Genomic DNA, 26,309 nt, shown 5'->3' on the forward strand with positions numbered 1-26,309 from the left:
CCTCAATATTTGTGTCAAACATGGATGTTGGAAAATAACTGTCCTATATTAAATGAGTTATCCACATGTCAACAGATGCCACCTTAAAATAAAGCTTTCAAATTTGCCCACACGATTTTTTTTAGACAAGAATGAAACTACAGCATAATAATTGTCCTTGGAGAATCCCTACCGGCTGTGGTATTTAGTCCAATGTAATGTAATTTAATCCAAGGCTTCATCTGGGTCCACAGTGTATTTCACCTCCTCACTCTGTAAAGTCATCAATTACTTGGTCCTGAACGAGTCACATAAGCAGCACTGCCTCCTCTATGCTCCCTGACTGCTTTTGAGGCCTTGATTGAATCAAACACGTGGGCATTAAACAATCAACCATCAAGGCAAATGTTTTAATTGATATGATTATTCTTTAATGATATTATGATTTCTTTAAGCAGGCATTAGCATTAAAAGTTAATGAGATGACTATGACCATGACAATATAATTAAAACCCTCAGGAGTTCTGATGCTCAAATGAATAATTTACAGTGAGCAGGGGGGTGTCTTCCATAGCCCAATATAGCCGGCAGTGTGGTCGGAAGTGTGGCAGAGAGAAGGGGGGAAAAGGAAGAAGAGCAAAAGAGGAGCTCTGTTTTTTTTCCCCCTGCTGGTAGGAATGACTTTGATTGGGGGCCACGTTATTAGTGGCAAAGTATTTGGGTTGTGTCACTATTAAACCTCAGAGCCTTCTGGGATACACATTTGACGTTTGATAGTGCAGTGTCCTAAACAGAGGATTCTGATCCTATGAGACAGGGAAAGACAACAGGCAAATGCCATTGTACACAACACATGCCGCAACCTCTTAACTACCTTTAACCCCTGGAGGAACTCGTGCATGCATGTGGCTCACTAATGGCTCTTTAGTATGCTATAAAAAGCATGGTGTGCGGGTCGGTGTGTGGCTCATCCACACATGGCTCTCCGCTGATGTAAACAAGTGGAGATGGGAGACCCTCTTTGGCTCCATCTTATAACAATATTTATCCCAGCACATTAATGCTCCATCCTCAGCACACAGCAGTGCCTCTCTCAACTCATCATGACAAACACAAACCCAAGTGTGTCAGTGAGTGAGTGAGTGAGTGAGTGAGTGTGTGTGTGTGTGTGTGTATACTGTACAGGTCTTACCAACCTACATCCTAAGTGTTATATCTATAGCATACAACCAACACAAACTAAAGGCCCACTTGCTAATTTTTTGCTAGCTTTTATTAGAAATGCATTTGAAATCCAACCCTCTTTGTTGTTTTCCCAAGTACAGAGAACAGTACAGAGAACAGAACAGTACAGAACTTTTTTGGCAAATTTGGTTTCTGGTACTAGAAAGTGGTACATTTTTAATACCTACTCACTTGTGGTTCCAAGTAGGGACTAAACAACACATCAACACATGTAAACTTTGTAGAGCACTGAATCGCCAGAGAGACTTGTCAATCACAATGAAATGCAAACATTCAACTCCAAGTACACTTTTGTATAATTTCTAAGCTACAGTACTGATTGCATATGTTTCTGACTCACAACGGCAGCTTGTAAAATTATGCCATGGTCTTTTGAACAGGGACAAACGCTCCTTGTAGTGGTGGCAGACAAAAGACTTCAGCGAGAGCAAGGAATGAAAACATGGTACTGATCTGTTTGTAGCTGGTGCGTAGGTTCGTGTTCAGTTCAAAAACACAAAAACAACATGTGAATACACAATGAGTAAACAATGCGTAACGTTACCCCCTCAGTTGTTATGGTTTCCAAAGCCTGCGGTTTCCGTTTGAGGCAGTGTTTTGCTACATCTCAGGTTACATTTTGGTGGGAACTGTGCTAATGAAAAACCAACCAGGTACCATGGACCCCAAAGTGAGTAGAGCTGGGTACAGCCCTGTAGAGTAGGTACAATGCAGTGGAAAAAGTGTCATTTGTAATGCTAGAGCTGGATTTGCTAGCTTCTTATTTTCACAACCTTCATTTATTTGTTTCATTACACGGTACAAACGTTTATAATGACAATAAAGTTGAATTAAATTAATAAATCATTTCATTTAATGCATTTTCTGCTTCCAGCCCAACTAATCTTAAAAACAAATGTAGACTCATCAATCCATAAAACGGAATAAATAAACGCGAGCTAGCATCCAGAGGATCGTGTGTTCAAAACCCAGAACTTACTAGGAATTCTGGCTGACTTGACTGCAAATTAAATAAAGGAAAATGTAGTCTCTGTAGTGTTTACACAACAGAAAAACAGTACAAACAGCACAGATTTATGCTTTTCTGGTCAGAAAAATACAATGATGGAAAATACAAAAACAAAGAAACAAACAAGTAAAATCCTACACATCCAGACACTGAGGAGGCGTGTACAAAAAAGTACATGTGAGGACAGAGGGTAGCTGTAGTGAAAAGAGGAGACAAAAAAAAAAGAAAAAAAAAATACAATTTCTGATTCCTCTTTGTATCTAAAAAGACTTTGTGATGCCATGTGAGTTTAATGCAGTAGATGGGCTTTATTTGCTTGCTTTCAAGAGAACACAGAGTTAAGGGGGTGGGGGGGTTTCTCAGCTAGGCCGGGACAGGAAAAGAGGAGCGCAGGGCCGTCATGCAGAAAGGCAGAAAGGCACGGGCTCACAGGCGGGTGGTGAAAAAGCTCATAAATCCTGATTTGAGCTGGGCCCGAGTCGGCAGGCGCTCTGCACCCACTACATTTCTTAAATGCTACGTCTGATTAAGTCTTCCCATTAGGTGACAGCTGAACTTTAACATTAATATGATAATATTGAAATAAGTGCGTGTTATTTACTTAGCGGCGGGACGGCGATGGAGGCAGCGGAGGGGTGGTGGTGGGTTGCGGGGGTTGTGTGTGGGGGGGGGTGTGGGTGGATGCAGTCGGGTGTTGGGTGGGCGGGGGGGATGATGAATGATTTCTGGACAGCTCCTGTGACACCAGGCAGCCACGGCCCCTCTAATGAGACTTGACAAAATGGAGACATATGCAGAAATATTGGTTACAGTCTACGTCCCCGACAACCTCTCTCTTTCTCTCTCTCTACCCCATCCTGATTGTCTACAGCCACTGAAGCATCTATTTCAATTGGCACTTCCTTCCTGGCCCTGGGTTTTAAATTTAGCTGGTGTCATTTACATATTACTCTTAATCAAAAAAGAAAAAAAGAAACAAAACCTTGTCGTCACGGTTCAGGGAGAGGCGCAAAGGCACTTTATAAAATGGAGATGTGACAGACGTTAAAGTAAATTCTGTGTGAGTGTGCTTGTGTGTGCAAGCGTGCGTGCGTTTGTGTGTGTGAGCAGAGAGAGAGAGAGAGAGAGAGAGAGAGAGAGAGAGAGAGAGAGAGCATGCTATAGGAAAAGTAGCATCTATCCATGTCTGAGTGCATAAGTGAAAAAAAGATAAAGAAGGACACTTGTACACTCCTGATTATCTGAAATTTTTTAAGCCTGGGAATGTGAAGTTTGAGCAGTCTTTTTAAGCAAACAAAATGGGATTTTGAAGGAATAATGTAGGCTTTTCCCCTCTTATTCCCATCTTCTAAAATTTCAGTGTATTGCACTGAAGGGAAACGCTGCTGACTCACAGGATTCCCGCTCTTCAAGAAAACTGCTTACAGGATTTTTCCAGGGCTTCCATAGATTACAACTGTGTCTAACATGTCATATAATAATTATGCTTGCATCTTTCAAAACTCTTAGCATTAAACTGAAACATACAAAACATCATTGGTCATTTATTCACCTTCTGAAGCATAGGGGGCACATTCAACAAATCTATTTTACATCCTAATTCTTAGACCTGGAGGTTGTGGGTTCGAGTCCCACTCCTGGTGACTGTCAGTGAGGAGTTTGGTGTGTTCTCCCTGTGTCCGCGTGGGTTTCCTCCGGGTGCTCCGGTTTCCTCCCATGGTCCAAAAAACACACCTTGGTAGGTGGATTGGCGACTCAAAAGTGTCCGTAGGTGTGAGTGTGTGTGTTGCCCTGTGAAGGACTGGCGCCCCCTCCAGGGTGTATTCCTGCCTTGCGCCCAATGATTCCAGGTAGGCTCTGGACCCACGACGACCCTTAACTTGATAAGCGCTTACAGATAATGAATGAAATGAATGAATGAATAAAAACTACCAGCAAACCAGGTGAGAAGGTCCTTAGATCTGTAATTTTACAAGAACACTGGAACCAGATGTTCCATGTACTGAAAAACTGGTCTGGTTTTGAAGGATGCTGATGAACCTACTTTATAAAAGGTAAATGTGCAGATGGTAAAACACCTCCCCAGTGCATCCTTGGTGCATTTCTAATCAACAGATTTTCTGTTCCAATTACTGGTAAATTACCAGGGCAATCAGCCATTGTACTAATGTAGTATATAGATATTAAATAGAGACACACTAGAATATTCCAGGTTATGGACAAATATTTAAAAAAAAGTCACTGTACTCAGAGATTGATTTCTTTGACTGTTGACACTGTTTTTTGAACAGAATTTTAACACACAGTTTCACCTGAAATAAGAGTGAGTGTATGTGTGTGGTGTGTTCATGAACTAGTTGGTATGTGACTAGTAGAGTCCATGCATCCACAGTGGAGCAGTAGAAACAGGGTCCCTACCTTCCTCTTACCTTCTCAGCATGCCCGTCAGGATACGTGAGCTTTTGCCCAGGTTAGCATCCGTCTCCCTCAGCTAGAAAGAGAAAGAAAAAAGAAAACATTGTAATCACATGGTAATCACATGCATGGGTTGAGTAGAAAGGCAGAAAGACAGAAGGAACATGTTTGGAAAGTATAAAAATTACAGCTCCTAGGTGAAAACACAAAAGGCTGATTATAACTTGTGCTTGGCATATTAATAGATGCTGAAGCATCTTTCTTATATCCGGGTTTGAATTCTTTTTCATTTTCTGTTTCCTTGCTCGCTGTCAAAAGATGTTTTTTTATATTCTCTCAGTACTTTATGTAACTCTCTGAGGGAGATGGGAGTGCGACAGCCATTTCTCTTGAGACATGAGTATGAGTGTGTATGCGTGTGTATTTAAGAATGCTGACGCTGCTCTGGAAGAGATGCCAGTGAATTCTGGTTGTAGTCACATATATGCTGCAGGAGGCCCTCCCTGCTAAAGGCCTTTTCTCCCCTAGTGCTCAGCAGGGTGCCTCTCTCTCCCTCAGTGTTGCTCTCTGGCAACCAGGCTGCACTGTGTGTGCATGTGTGTGTGTGTGTGTGTGTGTGTGTGTGTTGGTGGCCAGGCTTAGGGACAGATGTGGTTTTGGGCGGGTTTGGGTTCTGGCACCAGCAGCAGCCTAAGAGCCGCCTGATGTCTCTCTCAACGATGGATCCATCCCACGAGAGTTCCCCTGGCTTTTCCCAAAACACATTCTCTAACTCTGGCGCTCTCTCTCTCTCTCTCTCTCTCTCTCTCTCATTATTGTGCTTGTTCTGAAAAAACATGGTGAATCTGTTCAGAAATAAAAGACACAAAAATCTGGCAATTAAACTGTTTAGCAGTATCACACAGTATGTAATAGTTAAAGAGCCTATATCCTGGGAAATAGTCACATACTACCTTGCGAAAAAAGCCATTAAATACAAGTAAATTTATGAATGGGAAGAAAAAAGCAGAAAAACTTGAGGGCTCTAATTTTGTGGCTACACAGGGGTGTTTCCGCTGCCTAACACCATATTTTACCAATTTTGTAGGGCACATTCCTTAATTTGGGGGACAGAAATAAATGTGCCTGTGAAAATGTGGCTGGAGTCGTGGACCAGGAGTTTAAAATCTGATTGATCTGACGGGATACTGCTGGGTCACAAACACACACGCACACCTATTGATCATGAATTCAGAGTGACCCTAACTATTTATGTAATTTTGCCCGTACACGTTGGATTAGAGCCTCTGCTACTGGCCATGAAAATAGCATCATTTCTACCACACCCACACATGTCTGCACCACTGCCTTATGCCTTATTCCTGTGTTTGTGCTATGTCCCTAAAAAAAAAGAGGCCATAAAATCCAATATATATATATACATTGCATCTATCATCACCAAAAGTATTTGACTGAATGTATTGAGTGGAAGTTCTAACTAGAAATAAATAAAGGGCTTCTGATTTCTGCACAATGTATGTTCATCTTTTAAGCAGTTTAGCTCCATCTATTCATGTTAAGGTTATAAAGAGGTCATTGATAGCATTTGGGTAATTATGTCTTAAACCCAATAATAAATAAATAAATAAATAAATAAAACCTATTAATTCTAAGCTTTTAACTCATGTGAATATTAATTAGCAGACATCAGGGGAAAACATTAATAAAAGACAAATGCTGAATAGAAGCTCTTTAAATATTCTGTGCAAGCTTGGGTGCTGTAAGTGCAGCAAGGACTTCTCTGTATTTATCCCATAGTCAGTGTAAAGGAGAGAAATGAAAGCTACCCTAAACCCAGAAAAATTAATACAGCATCCATTAAAATCAAAACCTACAGAAAGGAGACAGTTAGGTGGTCTCTAAGAATATCTATATATTTTAAAACCATGAAAGATCTCCTGGGCCTGTTTTGGTGTGTGCATGTGTGTGAAAGCGTCAGCAGGTAGTTAAGAGATTCTCCAAAATCTCTCTGATCTCCTGTCTCTTATGCAAAGAGCAGTTTACAGCCCTTTACATCCAATGTCTTCACATCATGTTTTTCTTTTCTTTTTTCCCTCCTCTCGCCTTTTTTGCCCAGCAAAATGCCTTTAAAGTGTGAGAGGCCAGTGGAGGCTCCAGGGAAGGAGGGCTATTCTCCACAGACAGCAGACCTTTGAAAGGAAATGTTTTATTTCCTTTGAAATGGGCTGGCAGCCCAACTGCCATGTTGTGATCTTTAAGCATCCTTCATAAGGAGCCATCAGAAAGGCCCCTGACTGAGCTCACTCTACCTGGGGGTGGGGAGGGGGGGACACAATACTCCCAAATGGAAAGAACAAGGGCAAGGAAAAGTGTGAAAATGTGAAGGAGGAGGGGAAAAATGAGAAAAAATGGCAAATAAGAAAAATTGAGACATAGAGAGTGAGAATGAAGAAGAGCAACAAAGTCCCAGGAAAGGATTGGAGGCGGCAGAATTGGCTGACATTGGCGCTGGTAGATATTCTGAGGAATGGCAGAAGACTCTGAAAGTGCCCTGGTGCTCCTGGAGATTATTATGGTGCAAGCCACAGCTTAACTTAGCTCCATGCCAAATCTGAGCAGTGAGCATTTCTCAGACACAGATACTGATTTACAGCCTACTGCAGTTTAAATGTCAGCCTGTTAGCATGTCCCAATGCACTATTTTCAGAGGAATGAAGACACCTCTCTAAACCCGGCACATGTGGATAATAACCAAGTGAATGTGCATGTCTGCGTATGCACTTGTGCAGTACAATATAGATAAAATTCCACATTGCAATTAATTCACAACTTTATTGCAATTTGATGCATTAAAAGTAACATCTAATATTGTTGTGAAACACAGCCCTATGCTCCACTTCTTTTAAGCTGGGACAGTGTATTTAAGGGAGAATAACAATTGTTGTTTTATGTGAATGAAGTTTTTATTCAGTGTTTGAATTGCCACAGTGCGACACAGTGGTGCAGCAGGTAGTGTCGCAGTCACACAGCTCCAGGGACCTGGTGTGTTCTCTCAGTGTCTGCGGGGGTTTCCTCCGGGGGCTCCGGTTTCCTCCCACGGTCCAAAAACACACATTGGTAGGTGAATTGGTGACTCAAAAAAGTGTCCGTAGGTGTGAGTGTTTGTGTTGCCCTGTGAAGGCCCCCCCCGCACCCACCGCAACCCTGAACTGGATAAGCGGTTACAGATAATGAATTTGAAATCATTTGTAACTTGAGTAGTTTAGTTTTATAGCACTTTCGGTAATGTAGTTAGCTGTCTTCCAAGTTTGCAGACATTTCCATCTGAAGTCATCTGAAACAGCAAAATTAAGTCAATATTAACCCCATATGGTGCAGGAGTAGAGTCATCCTCATTTTGATTTATGATTTTTCAATGTCTGGATTTCTCTCTGTTGTGTAAAACAGCTCTAGATGTCTATGCCATGAGTAGAGATAGAGGGAGAATAACTAGTATACCAGACTTTGGCAGTTTGTTATTTCATTCATTTAAAGGCACTGTGGCTTCGTAAACACATTAGACCAGTTTAGACCGTCTCCGTCATCACCAACATATTCTGCATTTTATAAAAAGTGTGTTTTACAACCGTGAACTGTGCCTTTAAGGCCTATTTACATAGAGTTCCATTTTTACAGAGGAAAAAAAAAATGCACGTCGAGTTTTGAAAACAAACACATGTATATTTACATTGTCTTTCACACCAAGTCTGATGGACTGCGAAGCTGCGTCAGATTTTGAATCAGAACCTGCTCTATTTTCTTCATTTTATGGATGACTTAAAATCAGACCGACTAATCAGAGCCCCATTAAACCAAACAAATGAACAGGAAGACGGAGGTTGAATAGCTCGTCTTGTTCATAGCAGAACACAAAAACTTAAAAAAAAAAAAAACATCAACACGCTGACTGCTAAAATGTGGCTGTTGAAGAAAATATAATGCTTTTTAATGAGAAGCAGCAAACAGAAGCAGGGCCTTAAACTTCCCCACTGACCTTCAGAAACACTGCTGAACTCTCTGTGTTGTTCTGTAGACTGGGGTGGATTCAGTGTGTGTCGTTTAGTTGCAGTGCTTAAAGTAAAATGGTAAATTCATTATCACTCCTACTCAATGAATCAATTTCTTCCTCTTCCAGCTTCCTCCCACGATTTCAGTGTTTTGAGACAAAAATGCACTGGACTTGGTGTGAAGGTTCCACTACGTTAAAAAGCGCATCCTGTTTTTTTCCATGCAAAAAAAAAAAAATTGTACTCTGTGTGAATAGGCTTTTATAAAATGACCTTCCTTTCTGGAAAACTTAGTTTTAAATTTTTTAATGAAATCTTCAGAGACTTCCAAGGTTCCTTCGTAAATGCTGCTTGCATTTTTTTCTTCTCATATTCTAAGTCGTATCAAACACATTCACATAAACACATAATTAGCATATATCAACAGACTGAATGGCTTTGAGTGAAATATGCAAGAACAAACCGTTATTCATGGTGTGTATGAAGACTGCTTGGTGTTTCTATGACCATTTAGACAGTCTTACATCATGCATGACTTCACTGCATAGGACAGGCTAACTACAAAGGCTTCTTATTGGCGGTATGCTCCCTATCAAATGTGTCCTTTTATCTGTACTGTGCATTTAATCAATGCGTCCAGTGCCATGGCTGTGGTAATTCAGACAGAGGGTGAAAGAGAGGCTGAGATCTTGGTTAGGGCATGAACTGGTGATAACTGCCTGCACATGAGAGCACTCCAGGCCTTTTAGTGAGTGAGTGATCTGCAGTCCTTCATGTCCTAACAAGTTAGCTCCTGATTGTGCCAACTGCTAGCAATCACATGCAATTCCCAGACTCGTTTTGGTTTGTTTACAGTTGAAATGACATGCTGAAGCAAAAGTGTGTGTGTATGTGTATGTGTGTGTGTGTGTACAATCTCACCCGGTCTCTGGATCGCTGGATCTTCTCACGGTCACTGTGCAGGTTGGATAGGATCTCCTGCCCTATTTGCTCTGTAAGACACAACAGTAAGAAGGCAGTGAGCACAGAGAGAATGGGAGCCTCTGTGTAAAAAGTTGTTCTTGCTGTGGGCTAATGGCATTGTCCCTGAGACCACTGTACATATGACCCTTCACTGTACATATGACCCTTCAACCAGCCTAAAAGAGCACATGTCACGCCCCTATTAGTTGAGCTGCATTGGCTACCCTTAGATGCTCACATCAAATTTAAATCACTAGTGATGGCCTTCAGAGTATTCACTGGTTCTGCTCCCATCTACCTTGATAGACTCTTAAAACCATACGTTAGCGCCCGCCCTCTCCGTTCCTCAAAGGAGCGCCAACTAACACGGCCAACCCCCCGTACAGGTCAGTCGAGGCTATTCTCATCTCTGGTACCACGCGAACGAGCTTCCAAGCACTATCAGAGCAACAGAAACCCTCTCCGCATTCAAGAAATCCTTGAAAACCCAGCTCTTCCGAGAGTATCTTTTGCACTGAATGTCTTTCTTTAATGCACGTATTACTTCCTGGCATATTGCACTTAATGTAAGGTATTTTGTATAATTTGTGCTGTAGTCCGAATGTTAGATCCTCTTTTGTAAGTCGCTTTGGATAAAAGCGTCTGCCAAATGCATAAATGTAAATGTAAATGTTCATATTCAGTTTACTGAGCGGTCTCAACCATAACATTGAGTACAATTAATGTCACTACAGAGAATTGGAACAAGGACCTTACTCCCTCTTTTAATGAAGTCACTGAAAAGGCTGGTAGGGCTGTTTCAAATGCTTAGTCAACAATAGGAACAAACAGGGCTCTCACCAATATGAAATATCCAGATCAGATAATTGATCATCAAAATCAAAATCAATATAAATGTTTACACATTTTGTACAGGCATGATTGTGAGTACTCTTATTACAGGTCCTAAGCACCAAAAAAAGTGGAAATTCACATTCATAAATCTGCAATATGCTTTCAGAGTTTAACTACACATAGGGTTGTTTTCCCAGACAGGGGTTAGACATAGTTCTGGACAACACAGCATTTTGAACTGCGATTTTCCATTGAAAGGAGGATATAGACTTAATTCCTGTCTGGGAAACCACCACATAATCTTTGTTTTTTAGGTTTCTTTTTTCTTTGCTTTTCTTGATTTTATGTTGTTACAACATGCTTTTCACATTTTGCTGTTTATGCTATTGTAACTGTTGTGGTGATTTGGGTTGAGATTATCAGATTTGCTTGTACTTCTGTTACATAGTTAACCCGTGAGTGGGATTTGCTCTGTCCGTGCACCTTTTTAGATTAAAAAGTAGCTAAAAACTTTTATACATTTATCAGACATTCTAATTTTGAAGTGTATTTACACTCAAAATGTTCTAACGTCCTTTAGCAAGAAAATAACAACAATGGCAAATGCAACATTCACAGCATTTTGTATAGCCAATGGTGTTTCTGTGCAGATGGAACATCAAACCTGTAATCTTTCAGATGTTATCCACTATGCCAGATCTATTCATATTTTTCCTCCAGAGGCCACCATGACAATTTTTTAGGCCCACCTTCGCTAAAACTACTGCAGTGTGTATGTATAATAAAATATATCAGGCTAATATAACTGGCTAACAATACCTAATAAAAAAGCAGCTGAGATTTCATGATGGTACATTTTTCATGTGACATTACTTTTTACAGTTTTCTGTTTAAACAATGTTACTACATCAGATTTCATTTTTATTTTTAGTAATCTCATATTTCACCCACACCCCTTCATAATTCAGAAAGGGGCAGGGAGTTTGAATATCTTCGCACCATGCTCAAAAACAGGAAAATGGCCACCTCTACTGTACGAGCATCAATGAAAATACCCTGCAGAAAAGGCCAGTAAATTGCTACCTGTAATTATAAGCTGTGATTTCAATATTGGACCATAATAATTTCATTTTTCAATTTATCAGACAACAATACCAATGAGCTGCCAATAAACCATGCATTCATGATTCAAACTAACTATCCTGCTTTGGCAGGCGCTCTGTATAATGTTGCATATTTTAGCCTCCCAGATCAGTGGTTTTCCTTTGCACTATGCTGGGAATTGACTATAGCCAAGACATATAAGCTTTGAGGAAAACTTGGCACAAAGACTATAGTCTTGCTTCTTCTGCTGGGCACAGAGGCCTCAGCACACCATCAATTTCCTACCACTCACATTCACATCTTAACCAAAGGCATTCTGTCAGTGAAACTCAACTGGGATTGCCAGGCAGATGTTGTATTTCTACTTGTTAACATCTGTTTCATGTGCTGGAGCTGGTAAGTGAAAGTTCTAGCTGTGATGTGCTTCAAGGGCAGTGGAGGGAGCCTAATTAGAACCCTGAGCCAATACGCCTGGGGATCTCCAACTAAAACTACACTGAAAACTTAAGACTTACTGCTCACCAACACTGCACGTTTAAACTTCCAACATGTCCCAGCATGCATCGTGTGTCTGAGCCTAATCAGTGCATGCAATATTCAGGAAACAGCTTCCTTCTAAATGCTGCTCATCTGTCACCAATCTAAACCCATTTACGCACACTTAGAGAACATCCACAACAAGGCATATGACAAGCTCGTCAATGGTCACTGTCATGCGCGCGTCCCATGGGTCACAGAAAACAATAAACAAAAAAACAACAAAAAAAAAAAGAAAAAATCCCCCTCTGTCCTCCTCCTCCTCATCGACCAAAAACACTCCTGCTACAAGTAGACACCACATTAGCGGTTTGGATGGGAGGAGGAAAAAAACAGAAGTGAAGAATCTTTGCATGGATCAAAGCGAGCCTTTCAAATGCACCAAACAATCGTGAGTAAACAACGCACTCATGGCTGGATTACATTACACAGGTGCAGCATTCAAAGAGCCGGCATGCTGTGCGCCTGTTCAGGGAACACCGAGAAATGGGCTGCATCTGGCAGCTCAGCAATCCCTCACAGTTTCCCCTCACAGTTTAGAGAGAGAGAGAGAGGGAGGGAGAGAGAGAGAGAGAGAGAGAGAGAGAGAGAGAGAGAGAGAGAGAGAGAGAGCGTGTGTGTGTGTGAGAGAAGAAAGAAAGCATAAAAGACAAAGGGGGCAAACACGCTGTCGAATTTAGAGCCCATAGCCACACAAGCAAATGTTTCTCCACCTTCATTAATTTCTAATCAGAACGGAGACAGATTGAAGGATACCCAGATTAGATAGAGCAGTCAGACAGATGTGTGACCGATAGGGCAGATTAAAAAAGTGAGGAGCAATATTAATAACCATCATAACAGCAGCCAGCCAACAAGGCGCAGACAAACAGCCGCATCAGAGCAGCGGAAATCTTCTGTAAAGAAAAATTAAGCACCGCTATCAGTCTCTGTCTGTGAGAGAGAGAGAGAGAGAGAGAGAGAGAGAGAGAGAGAGAGCCTTAAAACAAATGAGCATGACCCTCATGGCTGGAAACAATGCTGCATTCTTTCAAACATGAAGGAAAGGGACCGTCCCGTTCAGACGCTACCACAGATGATGGATGAGGCTGCTGGATTAAGGGGACAAGTCACAATCTAAATAACTCCTGGAAATGAGGGAAATACACAGCAACAGAACCAGTGACTGCACCAGAATAAACACAGACAGATAAATAAACACCTCTAAGGAAAGAAGCAGTGGAGCAGAGTGCAACGATGGTGTGATATTTCACAAAGGCTTTCGGAACTTAACAATTACTACTTCAGATTAACACTTTTTGTGCTATCGCTGGGCTGTGCCTGATATACGTAGAGGTGGAACGAGAGAGAAAGAGTCAAGGTCCCCTCTCTCAGGGTCAAGCAAACTTTAACAGCAACTGTTCACAATCATGTGAGTGAAAGCTTTTATTGGGATTATGGTTATGAACCAATTAATTCTGCAAGATTAAAGATTAATTAAGGAAGATTAACACTAACTTGTTTAAAATAACAATATAAGAAAAGAATTAAAGCTACATTGCTTGCTGTATCTCAATCTACTTTATTTGTAGTATTCTAGCTTGTTTTAGTTCACTCTGTGTTTTATTCAAATTTTTTCATTTAAAACATTTTATCTATTTTGTTTTATCTCACTGTAATAAATTCATTTGCAAAGCGCTTTTTTAAACTCTGTCATAAGGTCATAATATTATATTGTTGTTGTTGTTATTATTATAATTAATTAAACTCCATGATAAATAGACAGTAATTTGTTATGGGCTGGTAATATATAGGTGACATATATAATAGCTTTTTTGGCACTATTAAAACTTAGCTAACTGACAAATAAATGCGGCAATATGTTTTCAGAGATCTTTTATTTTTTGGAAACGAGCCGATTTAACACCATTTACTGTTGCAGCCACAACAGTTTCTCTGTAATACCACGACTGAGGCTATCAAACAACACATTTGACCTCGCCTCGACCTCTGAAACAACTTTTACCTCGCATTCTCCAAAGTTTCCCTTTTTTGTCTTTCAGTCCTTCATTGTCTCCACTATCTCACATGAAATTGAGAAATGAGAAGCCCATATTTAAATATTCACAAGGTTATTTGCATTGACCATTTATAGGTAAACGTGGACATTACGGAGGCGGAACATGAGGCTGGTTCACCTGTGCACGTTTTGAAGAAGGTTGTGATTTTTAAAGAGAAAACAGCACTGAGGTGTGCGTACGGACTGTTTTATAAATCTGAATTTTTTTGGGCACACACTTTCACTCCAGAATCCACGCAGAGATTTATAAATGAGGCCCCAGAACCTGTAAAACGCAGATCTGCTTGGAACACTATAATACAACTACAAGTGTCAAATTTAGTATATCATCTCTGTTCAAAGAAAAATATGTATCTACAAAATAGTAACTTCACAAAAGAAGGAAAAGCCTTCGTAAAGAGATTTAATGTCATTTTTGAGCATTTCTATTTCAAATGACCATAAAATTGGCACACAGTGTGAAGGACAGCTTCTTTATTCAAATAATGTAAACTAAAACTATATTTATGCTATGCTTGGAGAAGATAAAAAACAATAAATGTTAATACAAGAGGGAAAAACCACACAGAATTCATGCTTATCAAGATAGACTTAATTTTATCATGGTCTAAATATTTTTAAAGCTATAATATGGTTGTTCAGTGTTCTAGACTTAATAAGTATAGGTATTATGTACTCGTGAAGAACATAACATTTAGCATTAACACAACGATAACATGTTTTCATAGTTTATCCTAGTGGACATTCTGGAGCATTACAGGCAGTGCAAACCACCATAACTATAAACAAGCCCATTATAAAGAGTTGTATTCACTGAGCTGAGAACAGTGTGCAATGTGCAGTATGAGTGCAAATGTGAAACATATGGCATGAAAGTGATGTGTACACTGCAGTGCCCCTGTGGCTGCAACACTGTAAAAGACTTTAATGACTCCTCCTCTAATCTCCCCAGCACAGAGACTAAGACATAAATATTTCCAACGGTTATAGGACGACAAATTGATGTTCCCATTAAGAACAGCCCCCCTCTTCTGCCCAGTCCCTACTGGACAATTAGCTATGTACACACAGTCTCCCATGGGATAGAGGAGCAGCACCGATCTGCCACTCTGAAGCAGACTTCTCCATCGCTGTTTCTCTGATTATCTGTTTGTGCGAGTCTATATGTTTCACTATATCCCTCTCTCTCTATTAACCCCCACTGTGTAACGCGAGCCGGTGGAGTCAGATGCTGAGTTTGGCTGGAGAAAAACAAACACAGACTTTGAGGAGGAGGATGAGAGATGACTTCCCTTCCCATCCTGCTGCTCGAGAGCCTTGAGATCCTTCTCTTCCTGCTGCTGAGCACAGCAAGCCCCGTCTCCCCCAGCCTCCTTCACCCTCCATCCAAGCCTGAGGCCATTAGAGTTTCTACTGAAAGACACACTGTCTGGCGCAAACTAACCGCTACTGCTACTGCTATCATATGGCAGGCATTATCAACACAACGCATACATTTAGTGCTGGGTGACGTATCTTCTCTATTAGTTATTGCTGTAGGTTATTATTACCTATCACACGCTTACTAATGTAGAACAAGCAGCCAAGCACAAACTCATTCTACTGCATAAAAATGTTGGCAGTTCTTTATTTTTAATTATTAATTATTTCCTATTTGGCATACTTTATTCATGGTACACACGATCCAACAGCTAATTACATAAATAGTCTCTGTAAAATCTCTGGAAATCTGTCTGATTAAAGTGTGCAATACCATGCATGTTCGTTTGGTGTTATTTTAAAAGATGAAAACAAAACAAAAGAGCCCAGCCAAAGCAAGCTATTTTTAGCAGAGTGCAAGCATAGGTTCATTAAAACTGGAAGTGCAAAATAAAATCAGAATCACATCTGAGACTGTAGATGATCGCTTTGAAAAATAATTATCAGCATCAAACTGGTGTTTCTGATATTTTAAACCAATATTTGATGGTATATTTACTTTTTGAAAGTGCTAGACGTTAAGACAAAATTTGTGCCCGAGTGTCTACATTTGGTTGATCTTGCTGCATTTGCAACTATCTGCAGATAAATGTTACATTTCACCATAATATCTATGGAGTCCTAGCCCCAGCAGATCATGAAAAATACCAGACATCAGCACTGTCATAATGTATCAAAGCTGTACACTGTTACACTACATAAATGACCAACAGCAAAAATAAAATGTCTACACAAGCTACCCAAGAAATGCAGGACCTTTTTTTCCTTAAGCTTAGACATATTTAATGAACTGCTAATTAATCATCACACAATTAAATGAAGACTGTGACATTTCCTGAACTCTGAGACTAGCTGAGGAAAAAAAATAGAGGAGAGGGGGAAGAAGAAGAAAAAAAGAACCCACGATCATGACTTGTTGCTCATAATGATATAAAATATTCCTCTCCCGTTTAAGGCCCTATTAACAATTTAAATGACCTTAACGCTAAGCTTTTCCACAGCATTGCTCTCACTAAAGATCCTCATCCCTAAGGTCCATTTAACAAGGCTATTACTCAAATCTATAACAGCACCATCATTACCGATGGGCTGTTTTTAATTCAGGCTCTTAATCTGCTTACTGACCAGTGCTTAGTGAGGAAGCCCACACTTGCACCTAAAGATCTATATTTTATCACAAATGAATATTGAGTTGGACACTGAAATCTCAGAGAAAAACCTGATACACACATAATGGAAAACAGGAATAGAGATGAATTTATGCTCATTAGAATTTTAAATAATTGATCTGTATCAGTTTTTCTCTGGGTGCACCAATTAGGAATAGGCCAATAAAGATAGCAATAGGGCCGTGTGGTATTGATAGCAATTAAAAAGTACTGTATTTGCTTGTTTTTCATTCATTCATTTTCCTAACTGCTTCATTCCTGTTCAGGGTTGAGGTGGGTCCAAAGCCTATTAGAAATCACTGGGCACAAGTCAGCTACACACCTAGGACAGGGCACTAGTCCATCACTGTATTTGCTTACATTTAAGTTGACATTAATGTGGTTTGCACTGAGGAGGCACAAATATAGAACAAACCATTATAGAAATCATTAATTAACAGATTGAAATTTATACCAATTAATAATAATTAAATATATACTTTTAATGGAATTTTGAGTCAATGCAGATATCCAATATGTTTCCTTGTACATTCTGATACTTTAAGACTTATAGAAATAGATGTAGAAGCGTTACCAATTTGGAATACTATTACTAAAGCATTATAAACACACAATCAGATATTGTTCAAATCTATTGATTAAATACCAGAATTCTTTCATTTATTACGCAAATATTTGGCAATGATTCACAAAAAATGTACAAAAATATTTAAATCAAATCCTTTTATTTAATTTTCCCTCTCCTTTCTGTCTGTCTGTCTGTCGTCTGACAGTGCCCCATCTTTCTGTCCACTTCACTGTCAGTGCGTCTGGCCAGGTCCGTGTGCCTTTGAATCTTTTGCCTGCAGATGGATCAAATCACCCTGGACATCCTGGAGGTCTGAATGCCACTCATTTTCATCCTTCTTTTCCTGCCAGCCGGTGGCAGCAGGGAGAGAGATAGAGAGACACACCAGGGAAGTGAGCCGCCACTTCTCTCTCTCTGTTGCCTCATCCCTCCATCCGTCCGTCCATCCCCCCTCGGTGGACACGTATAATTGGACACATCATCAATTTTACAGCAGCTGTTTGAGTGTGAGTCCTCTCTGAGTTGTATGAAGCCCTCTCTCAGTCCCCGGAGCTGAAAGGGTACAAGCCCTGACACAGGCTCACTCCCAGGCTCTGCTCTGCTCTTTATTATAGAGCTGCAGACACTTTTTGAAGGTTACCACACAAACTTCGAGCTGGACACAATCCACAGACAGCCAAACGAGAGCAAAAGTGCCCTAGGGAAGAGTCAAGGTAGGCCTGACAGTAGGCTTCTGTCTCTCTCTCGCTTTCTCAACACACACTCCTTTATTTCTCTCTCTCTCTCTCTCTCTCACACACACACACTCACCTTTGTCTTTTCATTGTCAGCTATTCCTTTCTCTGATGACAGAATGCTGACAAGACTTTAAATAGTATTCCGTTAAAAAAAATTATATATATATATATATATATATATATATATATATATATATATATATATATATATATATATATATATATATATACACACACATACACACACACACACACACACACACACACACACACACACACATACACACACACATACTGATATTAAAAATCCACAAGAATTACACAAAGTGTATTGATCATTAATTGAATGAACAGTCAAATAACAAAAAGAAAAAGATCTAAAATGCCAGGTAATTTAAGGCACAAGTAATCAAGACAACTTCAATATACACATTAATACCAAAGAGCAGAAACCAACAGCAACACAAATCAAAACACACAATGCATTTTAGGGTGTAATTGTCTACACAATTCTGGCTGTCTGTCTGACATCAGAGTACACGGGCCTGCCTCTGTTTGCCTGCCGCTTCTCCTCAAGTACTTGTGTTTTATTTGACTTTGCGCTTAGTTGTTTCTGTTCATTTTCAACTTTCAATGAACATTCCCAGTGTGGCATATTTTCCTCCTCTGCTGCTGTCTGTTGTGACTACTGAGCAGGGGAGGCCTGTTTTCTTTGTCGCCGCTTGGTCGATAGCCGCCTGCTATCACTAATGCTAACAACTGCGCCTGCTGACCAAAAGACACTTTTCACTGCCTCTGTTCAGTAGCTACCTGACTGTAATCGCCACTTATTCAGCTGGGAATGTTGACCAGGGGAGCCTGTTGTTGTCACTGCTGCCTGGTAGCTAGCTTCCTGCTATCGCTGCTGCAAATATTGACTGATAGAGCCCATTTTCACTGCAGTTGCTCAGCAGCATACAGCATGCTATCACTGCTGTTAGCTGCTGCTAATATCAACTGAGGGAACCTAGCAGCTAGCAGCTTGCTATCACTAAAGTGACTGTCAAATTAGGGAGCCAGTTTACTGCGTTGTTTGCCTCTAGTCACTGGGTGGCTACCTTCTCTCACCACTACTATCTGTGCTGTTGTCTTTTTGCTGTTTTCTGTATTACTATTTTAAGTGCCTTGAGAATAAATGTATTATTATTAAAGGAGATATAGCCAGTGACAGAAAAGGATATGACAGAACAAGTAGACAAAATGAAACAAAGATGGTAAGGGAGAGACAGACATAGAATAACAGAGAGATAAATATAAAAAAGCTTGAGAGAAGACACGGGTCTGTGTGTGTGTGTGTGTGTGTGTGTGTGTGTGTGTGTGTGTGTGTGTGTGTGTGTGTAAAAAGCGGGGTAATCAGGCCTCATTTCTTTGGGCTTTCTTCACTGGCTGGCCACACTGTTTTATTCATCGCCTAAGCCCTGACCCTGCCACACTCCTGTTCTGACAAATCACGGCTGATTAAGACAAATCTTTATTAGCTAGTCACTCAACTTCCCCCATTCATCATCCACTCTCTCCCTCTCCTCCCCTCTCTCCACACACACACAGCACTGCTCGCTTGCTCCTTTAAAGGCCTGATTACAGACAATTGGTGGATGTGGAGATGTGAGGCTCTCTTATGGGTGATAAGACACAAGTTTAATGGGTATGAATGACCATGGTGGCAGAAGAGAGCTCTGTAATAGAACCATTTGTTTAAACACAAGAAAGGAGGGAAAAAATGAACGCTGCTGCTCTCTTGTTTTAGCACCCCCCCAGCACTAGTAATAAGCACAGAGCTATTGATGGAATGGAGTTGCTCCTTAGTCTGGCCCTCAATGAGGACGGATGAGACGTTGTGAGAGTTAAAGGGCTGTTCTAAGAGTAATAAATCACTTAGAAAAACAAAATACATCGGTAAATGAAACAAGTGATAAAACCCTAAACTCAAAACCAATAGACCATAGATATATTGCATATAGAGGGGAAATATTCAGGAATGTCCATCCAAACTCCTGGAGATACACCACATGATCAGAATTTGTGGAAACATGCTAATCCAACATTTTTTCTAAACAAAAGGGCATATAAGAGAAACAAGAGCAAAGGGAAACTAGGCAAGCCTAGTTTCGCCGGACCGCCATTAACCATATAGCCATTGTCGCAGAGGTTCTTCTGGCATTTCAAAAACAGGAAAGTTCAAAATACATAACCTTGTCATTGGAAGGTCCGGAGAAGCTTTGGTGCTTCGGATTAATGTCTTTCTTTATATTAATAACAAATAATAACTATAAAAAATAAAAAAATTGTTTATCTTGTTAGTTGCTGACAGTGTATGTATAATCTTAAGTTCACTCTCTGAAATACGACTGAATTAACAGTTCCTACTCGTGCAAGGCACGTTTCAACATAGGTGTCAGTCAGTCAGTCAGTAAGCGCAAATGCCTCTTCTCGGCCAGCACGATAGGCGGCCCAAAAATAACTTGTCTCTCTTTGCTTCAGTAAGAGCTCAACTACTCCACAGCCCAAAGCTGGGGAACTTTACACCCTTCATGCCCATGCTTGGCATTGAGGATGGTGACTATACACTCATAACTAACTTCTCTAAAGGTCCTCATCTCATCTCATGCTTTTCCACAGGAATAATACTTAAACACCTATGTCCATAATGTGTTCAGCTTCAAATACCCAATTTCACTCATTATAAGGGTTGTCTACAAACTTCTGAAAATAAAAAGTGTATGTCTCTGTATGTACTCCTACCTCTATTGCTCTCTGACTAGATGGGTTTGATGTGCTTAAATTCTGTGAAACTTTAGCTCCCAGCAAAGGTCTTCAAACCCAGACCTTTGATCAAGGTTCCAGGCCAGGATTTTAAAGGAACACTATATAGTATTTTTACCATAAAATTACAGTTTCAAAAATAATTTTGATGATTCACTGACATGTAATAGGGAGAACAGAGCCTCCCACAGTCCAAAAACACACGTTGGTAGGTGGATTGGCTACTCAAAAGTGTCCGTAGGTGTGAGTGTGTGAGTGAATGTGAGTCTGTGTTGCCCTGTGAAGGACTGGCACCCCCTCCAGGGTGTATTTCCGCCTTGCGCCCAATGATTCCAGGTAGTCTCTGGTCCCTGAACTGGGTAAGCGTTTACAGATAATGAATGAAATGAACATTTTAAAAATGGTCAGCTGGTATGACATGATACGAGGCCAGTCAGGTGCATTAGCAGTTGCAACTATAGTGACATACCGGCCGGCCATTTTTAAACCTTGCCCTGAAAACTGGATCAAATGATGTAGCCCTCTCAATTCTGACCAGTGCCGCTCCCAAAAACGGGCCAGCAGCTGGGAGAACACACCAAACTCCTCACTGAAGGACTGAGCCCCAGGCTCTGAAGCTGTGTGGGGACCACATCACAATTGGGTTACTGTGCTGAGGAATGATCAGGAGTGATAAGCATATGTAATAGTACACAGTAAAAGTAATAAGTAAATACTCCACTTTTTATTCACTTTTTATAATTAGTTACAGCATGCGTAACTTAAGGAAGATTTAGCAGACCTTATGAAACATGTTAGCTATTGCTTTGATTGTCAGAAACATTTAATGTAACACATCACTATTAGGAGAACATAGAATCCCTTTAATTCAGTAGAATGTGCTATTACAGCATTTACAGTTTCTTAATATACCTGTTTTTTATATAAAATCTTATATTTTAAAATCCCTCATCTGCTCCCCACAGTCTAATTCCTAAGTGAAAAACAGCACAACTATATACGGAGGAAACAATCTTTGAAAATATTACCCTGTAATACAGAATCCTTCAAGAGAGTTGAAAATAGACAGCATACATGTTCTTACTCTCTCATATGTTCAAAGTAAGAAACATGGCAATATTTGTTTGTCATCCCTTCATACTGTTACTGTTAGATTATTGCCCATATCTCTTAAAACACAGTGACCTAACTGAAAAACTATTTATTTTACAAATGTGCATACTTGATATGAGAAAATTTGTTTTACAGTTTGCATCTATAAACTCAACAGAAAAACTGCCTCAAGTTTTTTTCTCCCTCTTATTAATAACCATCTAATTCACTCGTGTAACAAATAACAATAGGATCAGGGCGTACTGAACAATGCTTTAAGAATAGTCTCATGTTTTGTCTATAAAAAGCATCTTCCATGAAACACTCATGAAGAAATACAGAAGTATTTCTTGAGAAACAAGTCAACACATCTCACAAAAACAGGTTCTTACTTCTGCGTCTTACATATTGAGAGTGCCCCAATGTTTACCTATTTTTTAGTTTAAGATTGAACAGTATCTGTTATTGGTTGGGATCAACTTAGTGTGGACAGCTTAAAAAATAAATAAATAAATAATAAGTGTAAGTGAATGTTTAAAAACAAGCGAATTCAGGACAAATGGCAACTTGAAACGCCCAACATGGCCAAGGAAGAAAACTGAGCGGCGAAGGGGGTTTTCCCTTCTGCAAGGACTTATTCAAAGCAGCATTACTGAGGCATTACTGAGGCATCCAAATGAAAACTAATAGACCTTAGAGGCGTTGTGACTGCCTCACTTACAAATGCACATGCAGACCATTGGTTTTTGCTTCCTCATTAAACGGCCAGGGCCTTCCATGGGCCACCGGACAACCATACATCTACTGTACCTACACTAGTCAATTCATCCTCCCAATCAAATGAGCAACATTCATTAATTCCTTACCTTCAGTAAAGGAAATGATTTGTGTTTGCAGATTAGGGCTGTGCTGATGGGAAATGTGCATCTAACGTGACCGGCTGCAATTAAAACCCGCGTACACTGTCAACAGAGTACATTAATATTGATGCACGTGTCACAACACTTTTCTTTACACTTTTATTTTTTCCTCCCACTGTGAAAAGCAATAGTTTATTAAAGAGGTACTCCACACTGTTTTGTCCAAAATGTGACTCTACTTTGACTGTGTATAAGCATGGCAATCAAAAGTGCAAATAAATACAACTATATCTATCTCATTTTCCCACAAATACACACAGACACACACACACACAAAATAAAAACACTCCACGCTCCTTTGTCACCCAAAAGAACCACATCAGAAAATGTCTTGCCCACAGTCTGCATCCTTTAGCTGACAATGTCACAAACTGAGATGAAAAGAGGCCTTATCAAATACAACATGAATAGCGAATACAGTTCTCTGTGCTGTAATCCATACACACATATACAACTGGGCTGAAGAATGGCAGCCAATGAAATCAGTGCAGTAATCTCACGGCTGATAAAAAAAAGAAAAAAAAAAAAAGAAAATCCTTGTTTTCTCATAAAACAGAGAGAAGAAGATACAGACAGAGAAAGAGAGACTAGGGCCCTGTAGGACAGACAGCTAAGGGGGAGGTCTGCTCTTAAAATCAGCTCAGTTCCTCCTAATCACATGCTGCACATCATTTCCCAGACTCCCAGTAACTTCACACGCCTCAGAAAGTAGTGAGCTCCCGCGCACCAGACTGGAGGAAAAACTTGACGTTCCTCTGCCGTCTTTTAAACAGTTTAGGAACGTTAATAATTCCATTACTGTTGATTAAAGGCTTTAGCATCTCTAATCAGAAAGTTGACAGGCAGATCAAAGCTCCAAACACAAATTTTGCCTTTTAATTATCTGTACAACACCACACCTCAGGCTGTTCTTCCCTGCCTATCTCCTAAAAAACCTCAGCCACAGACGAAGTAGAGATCTAACACTTCTTAACAGTTCATTATCCAATAAGACATGAACAAAAAAAGAAAGGAAAAAAAAATCATTGAGAGCTTAAAAGCTATCTTCACAATTAGCGAAGACCTGGGGGAACCCTGCAGTCCTGTGTGTTGTAGGAGTCCAAATTGAAACACCTTAATTATGTTTGTCAAAAACGGACGCACCATCACCCTCATTTGCATGTTTTGACAGCGGCCCCCTCTGAAATCTCCATGAGAATTTAGCACATTTCAACACCTACTGATTGTAGTGTTGTTTTTTCCCCCCTCTTATTAATAACCAACTAATGCACTCGTGTAACAAAGAACAATAGGATCAGGGCGTACTGAACAATGCTTTAAGAATAGTCTCATGTTTTGTCCCTAAAAAGAATCTTCCATAAAACACTCAATATTGCACTGTTTTGAAATTAAATAAAATAGAAGTATTTCTTGAGAAACACATCATCGATCTCACAAAAACAAGTTCTAACTTCTGCCTGGCACTCTAACATATTGGGAGTGCTCCAATGTGTAACTTTTTATTTTATTTAAGATTGAAAAGTATCTGTTATTGGTTGGGACCTCTAATTTATTTTATTTTTCCTTCCATGTCCTACAAATCTGAGTTTCTAATATATTGGCTGTTTCTGATAAGAAAATGATGAGAAATGTATGAGATCTGTGAGAAGCCTGACAGGTCTGCTGTTATTGCAGAATTAGATGGAAGCTACAGTCTTCTCTGGTTATTCCAATGTGGGACTGGTTGAGTAAATCTTTTTATACTTTCCTTACTCGGTTTCACAACATCAACTCCTACCAGCTACGCTTAAATCAACAAAAAAGCAAATACATCGTGCCTGGTACAGAACATATACAATTACAACCCATTGACTTGGCTACGACTATGTTCACGAAATGCTCCAGGGAGCATGTAGTCAAACCCGTAGGGTATGGACTAATCTGAGTGGTGAGAGACTTGCTGCAATATCCAGTGTGATCATTATGTTTTATAACCTATAAAATTCTTCACCACAAGAAATAATAATAAATAAACAGGAATAAAAAAAAGCATATCCTGCGAGTCCTCTCATTACTGCTCACAAAGGCAATCCTAATCCAGTCAAAATGAGTGAAAAATCAGCAAAAATAATTCCTCTCTCCATTTATATCTTGCTAAATGCATCAGTGGCAAGCCAATGATATGTAAAATATGTATACTCTCAAAACAAACAAACATTCTCCTGGGAAATAGGACTGTCTGCGGTAATTTAGTTAAAGCGGAAACGGAGGGCGTGAAAGCAAGACATCAAACATGAGTGTGAATGGGAAGCAAGCGGCGCAGTGCTACACTGTGCTGTTAGAGAGTCGTAGCACTGACAGATTCTGACAGTTTCCAGCACTTAAAGATTCTCCCAACTCCAACTTTGAATTCATTAATACTCATGAGCCAAGTATTTGTCTCCTAACACTGGGGAAGTGGTCTGGTTTAAAGTGTTTACCAATCAGCCTAAATGGAGCACGGGGCAAAATGGCCCCTCCAGCTGAAAAACAAGCCATTACAATTTTGGATAGAGTATTAAAAATGTATTAAGAGCTTAACAGATATGACAAACATAATTAAACAACATATGCACGTAACAATGGAGATGCACAATATTTTTTAATTATTGAATTCAAGTGTTTCTTTAAGTCTCATTTCCACATGTGTATAAAATCAAGCACTTTGTCATGAAGTACGCTGTTACAAAGACTTGTGAAAGAATGGGTTGTTCTAAAGAACCCACTGGATTTGAGCTGTGTACTGTAACAGGATGTCACAATTGCAACAAGTCAGTTTTTGAAATTTCTTCCCACCTACTCCTAGTTTAGGATCCACAGCAACTCGGCCACAAATTGGAAGTCCATGTAAATTTACAGAGCAAGGTGAGTCAAGAGGAATCAAGCTTCTCTATCTGGCAGTCTAATGAATAAGTCTGAATCTGGGGAATGTTACCTGTCTGACTGCACTGTACCAACTCTAAAATGTAAGGTTATTTTTTTATATGGATTTGGCTTAACCTCATAGTTCTAGTGAAGGAAAACCTTAATGCTTCAGCTTACCAACACATTTTGAACAATTGCATGCCTCCAACTTTGTGGGAACAGTTTGTGGTAGCCCTTTTCTGTTTCAGCATGACTGTGCCCCAGTGCACAAAGCAAGATCCATAAAGGTATAGCTGGGTGAGTCTGGTGTGGAAGAACTGTTCCTCATGCACCGGAGATGACTGGCCACTGCTCTGTGTGTGTGTGACAAGAATGGGTTAAATGCAGAGGAAAATCGCACTGTATGTTGTACAATGGCAGTAAAAGCATGTTTATCATGTTTAACTTGACCGGCCCACACAGAGTCCT

General features: G+C 40.0%; 1 protein-coding gene across 4 annotated transcripts in view; it reads right to left on the minus strand.

Annotated features, from left to right (window-relative positions):
* The window catches only part of vti1a (vesicle transport through interaction with t-SNAREs 1A), a 145,712-nt gene that overhangs the window by 47,457 nt on the left and 71,946 nt on the right, over nt 1-26,309 (minus strand). For 2 of the 4 annotated variants that reach the window (XM_066664581.1, XM_066664580.1), the window contains 2 exons: nt 9,616-9,686; nt 4,663-4,724 (listed from right to left, as the gene is read on the minus strand). In XM_066664581.1, the coding sequence (XP_066520678.1) occupies nt 4,663-4,724; nt 9,616-9,686 (133 nt within the window). Of the gene's footprint in view, nt 1-4,651; nt 4,725-9,615; nt 9,687-26,309 lie in introns of all 4 variants that reach the window. The other 2 variants (XM_066664583.1, XM_066664582.1) reach the window with 1 other exon arrangement.

The sequence above is a fragment of the Hoplias malabaricus genome, chromosome 3 (genome assembly GCF_029633855.1).
Source record: "Hoplias malabaricus isolate fHopMal1 chromosome 3, fHopMal1.hap1, whole genome shotgun sequence".
NCBI lineage: Eukaryota > Metazoa > Chordata > Actinopteri > Characiformes > Erythrinidae > Hoplias > Hoplias malabaricus.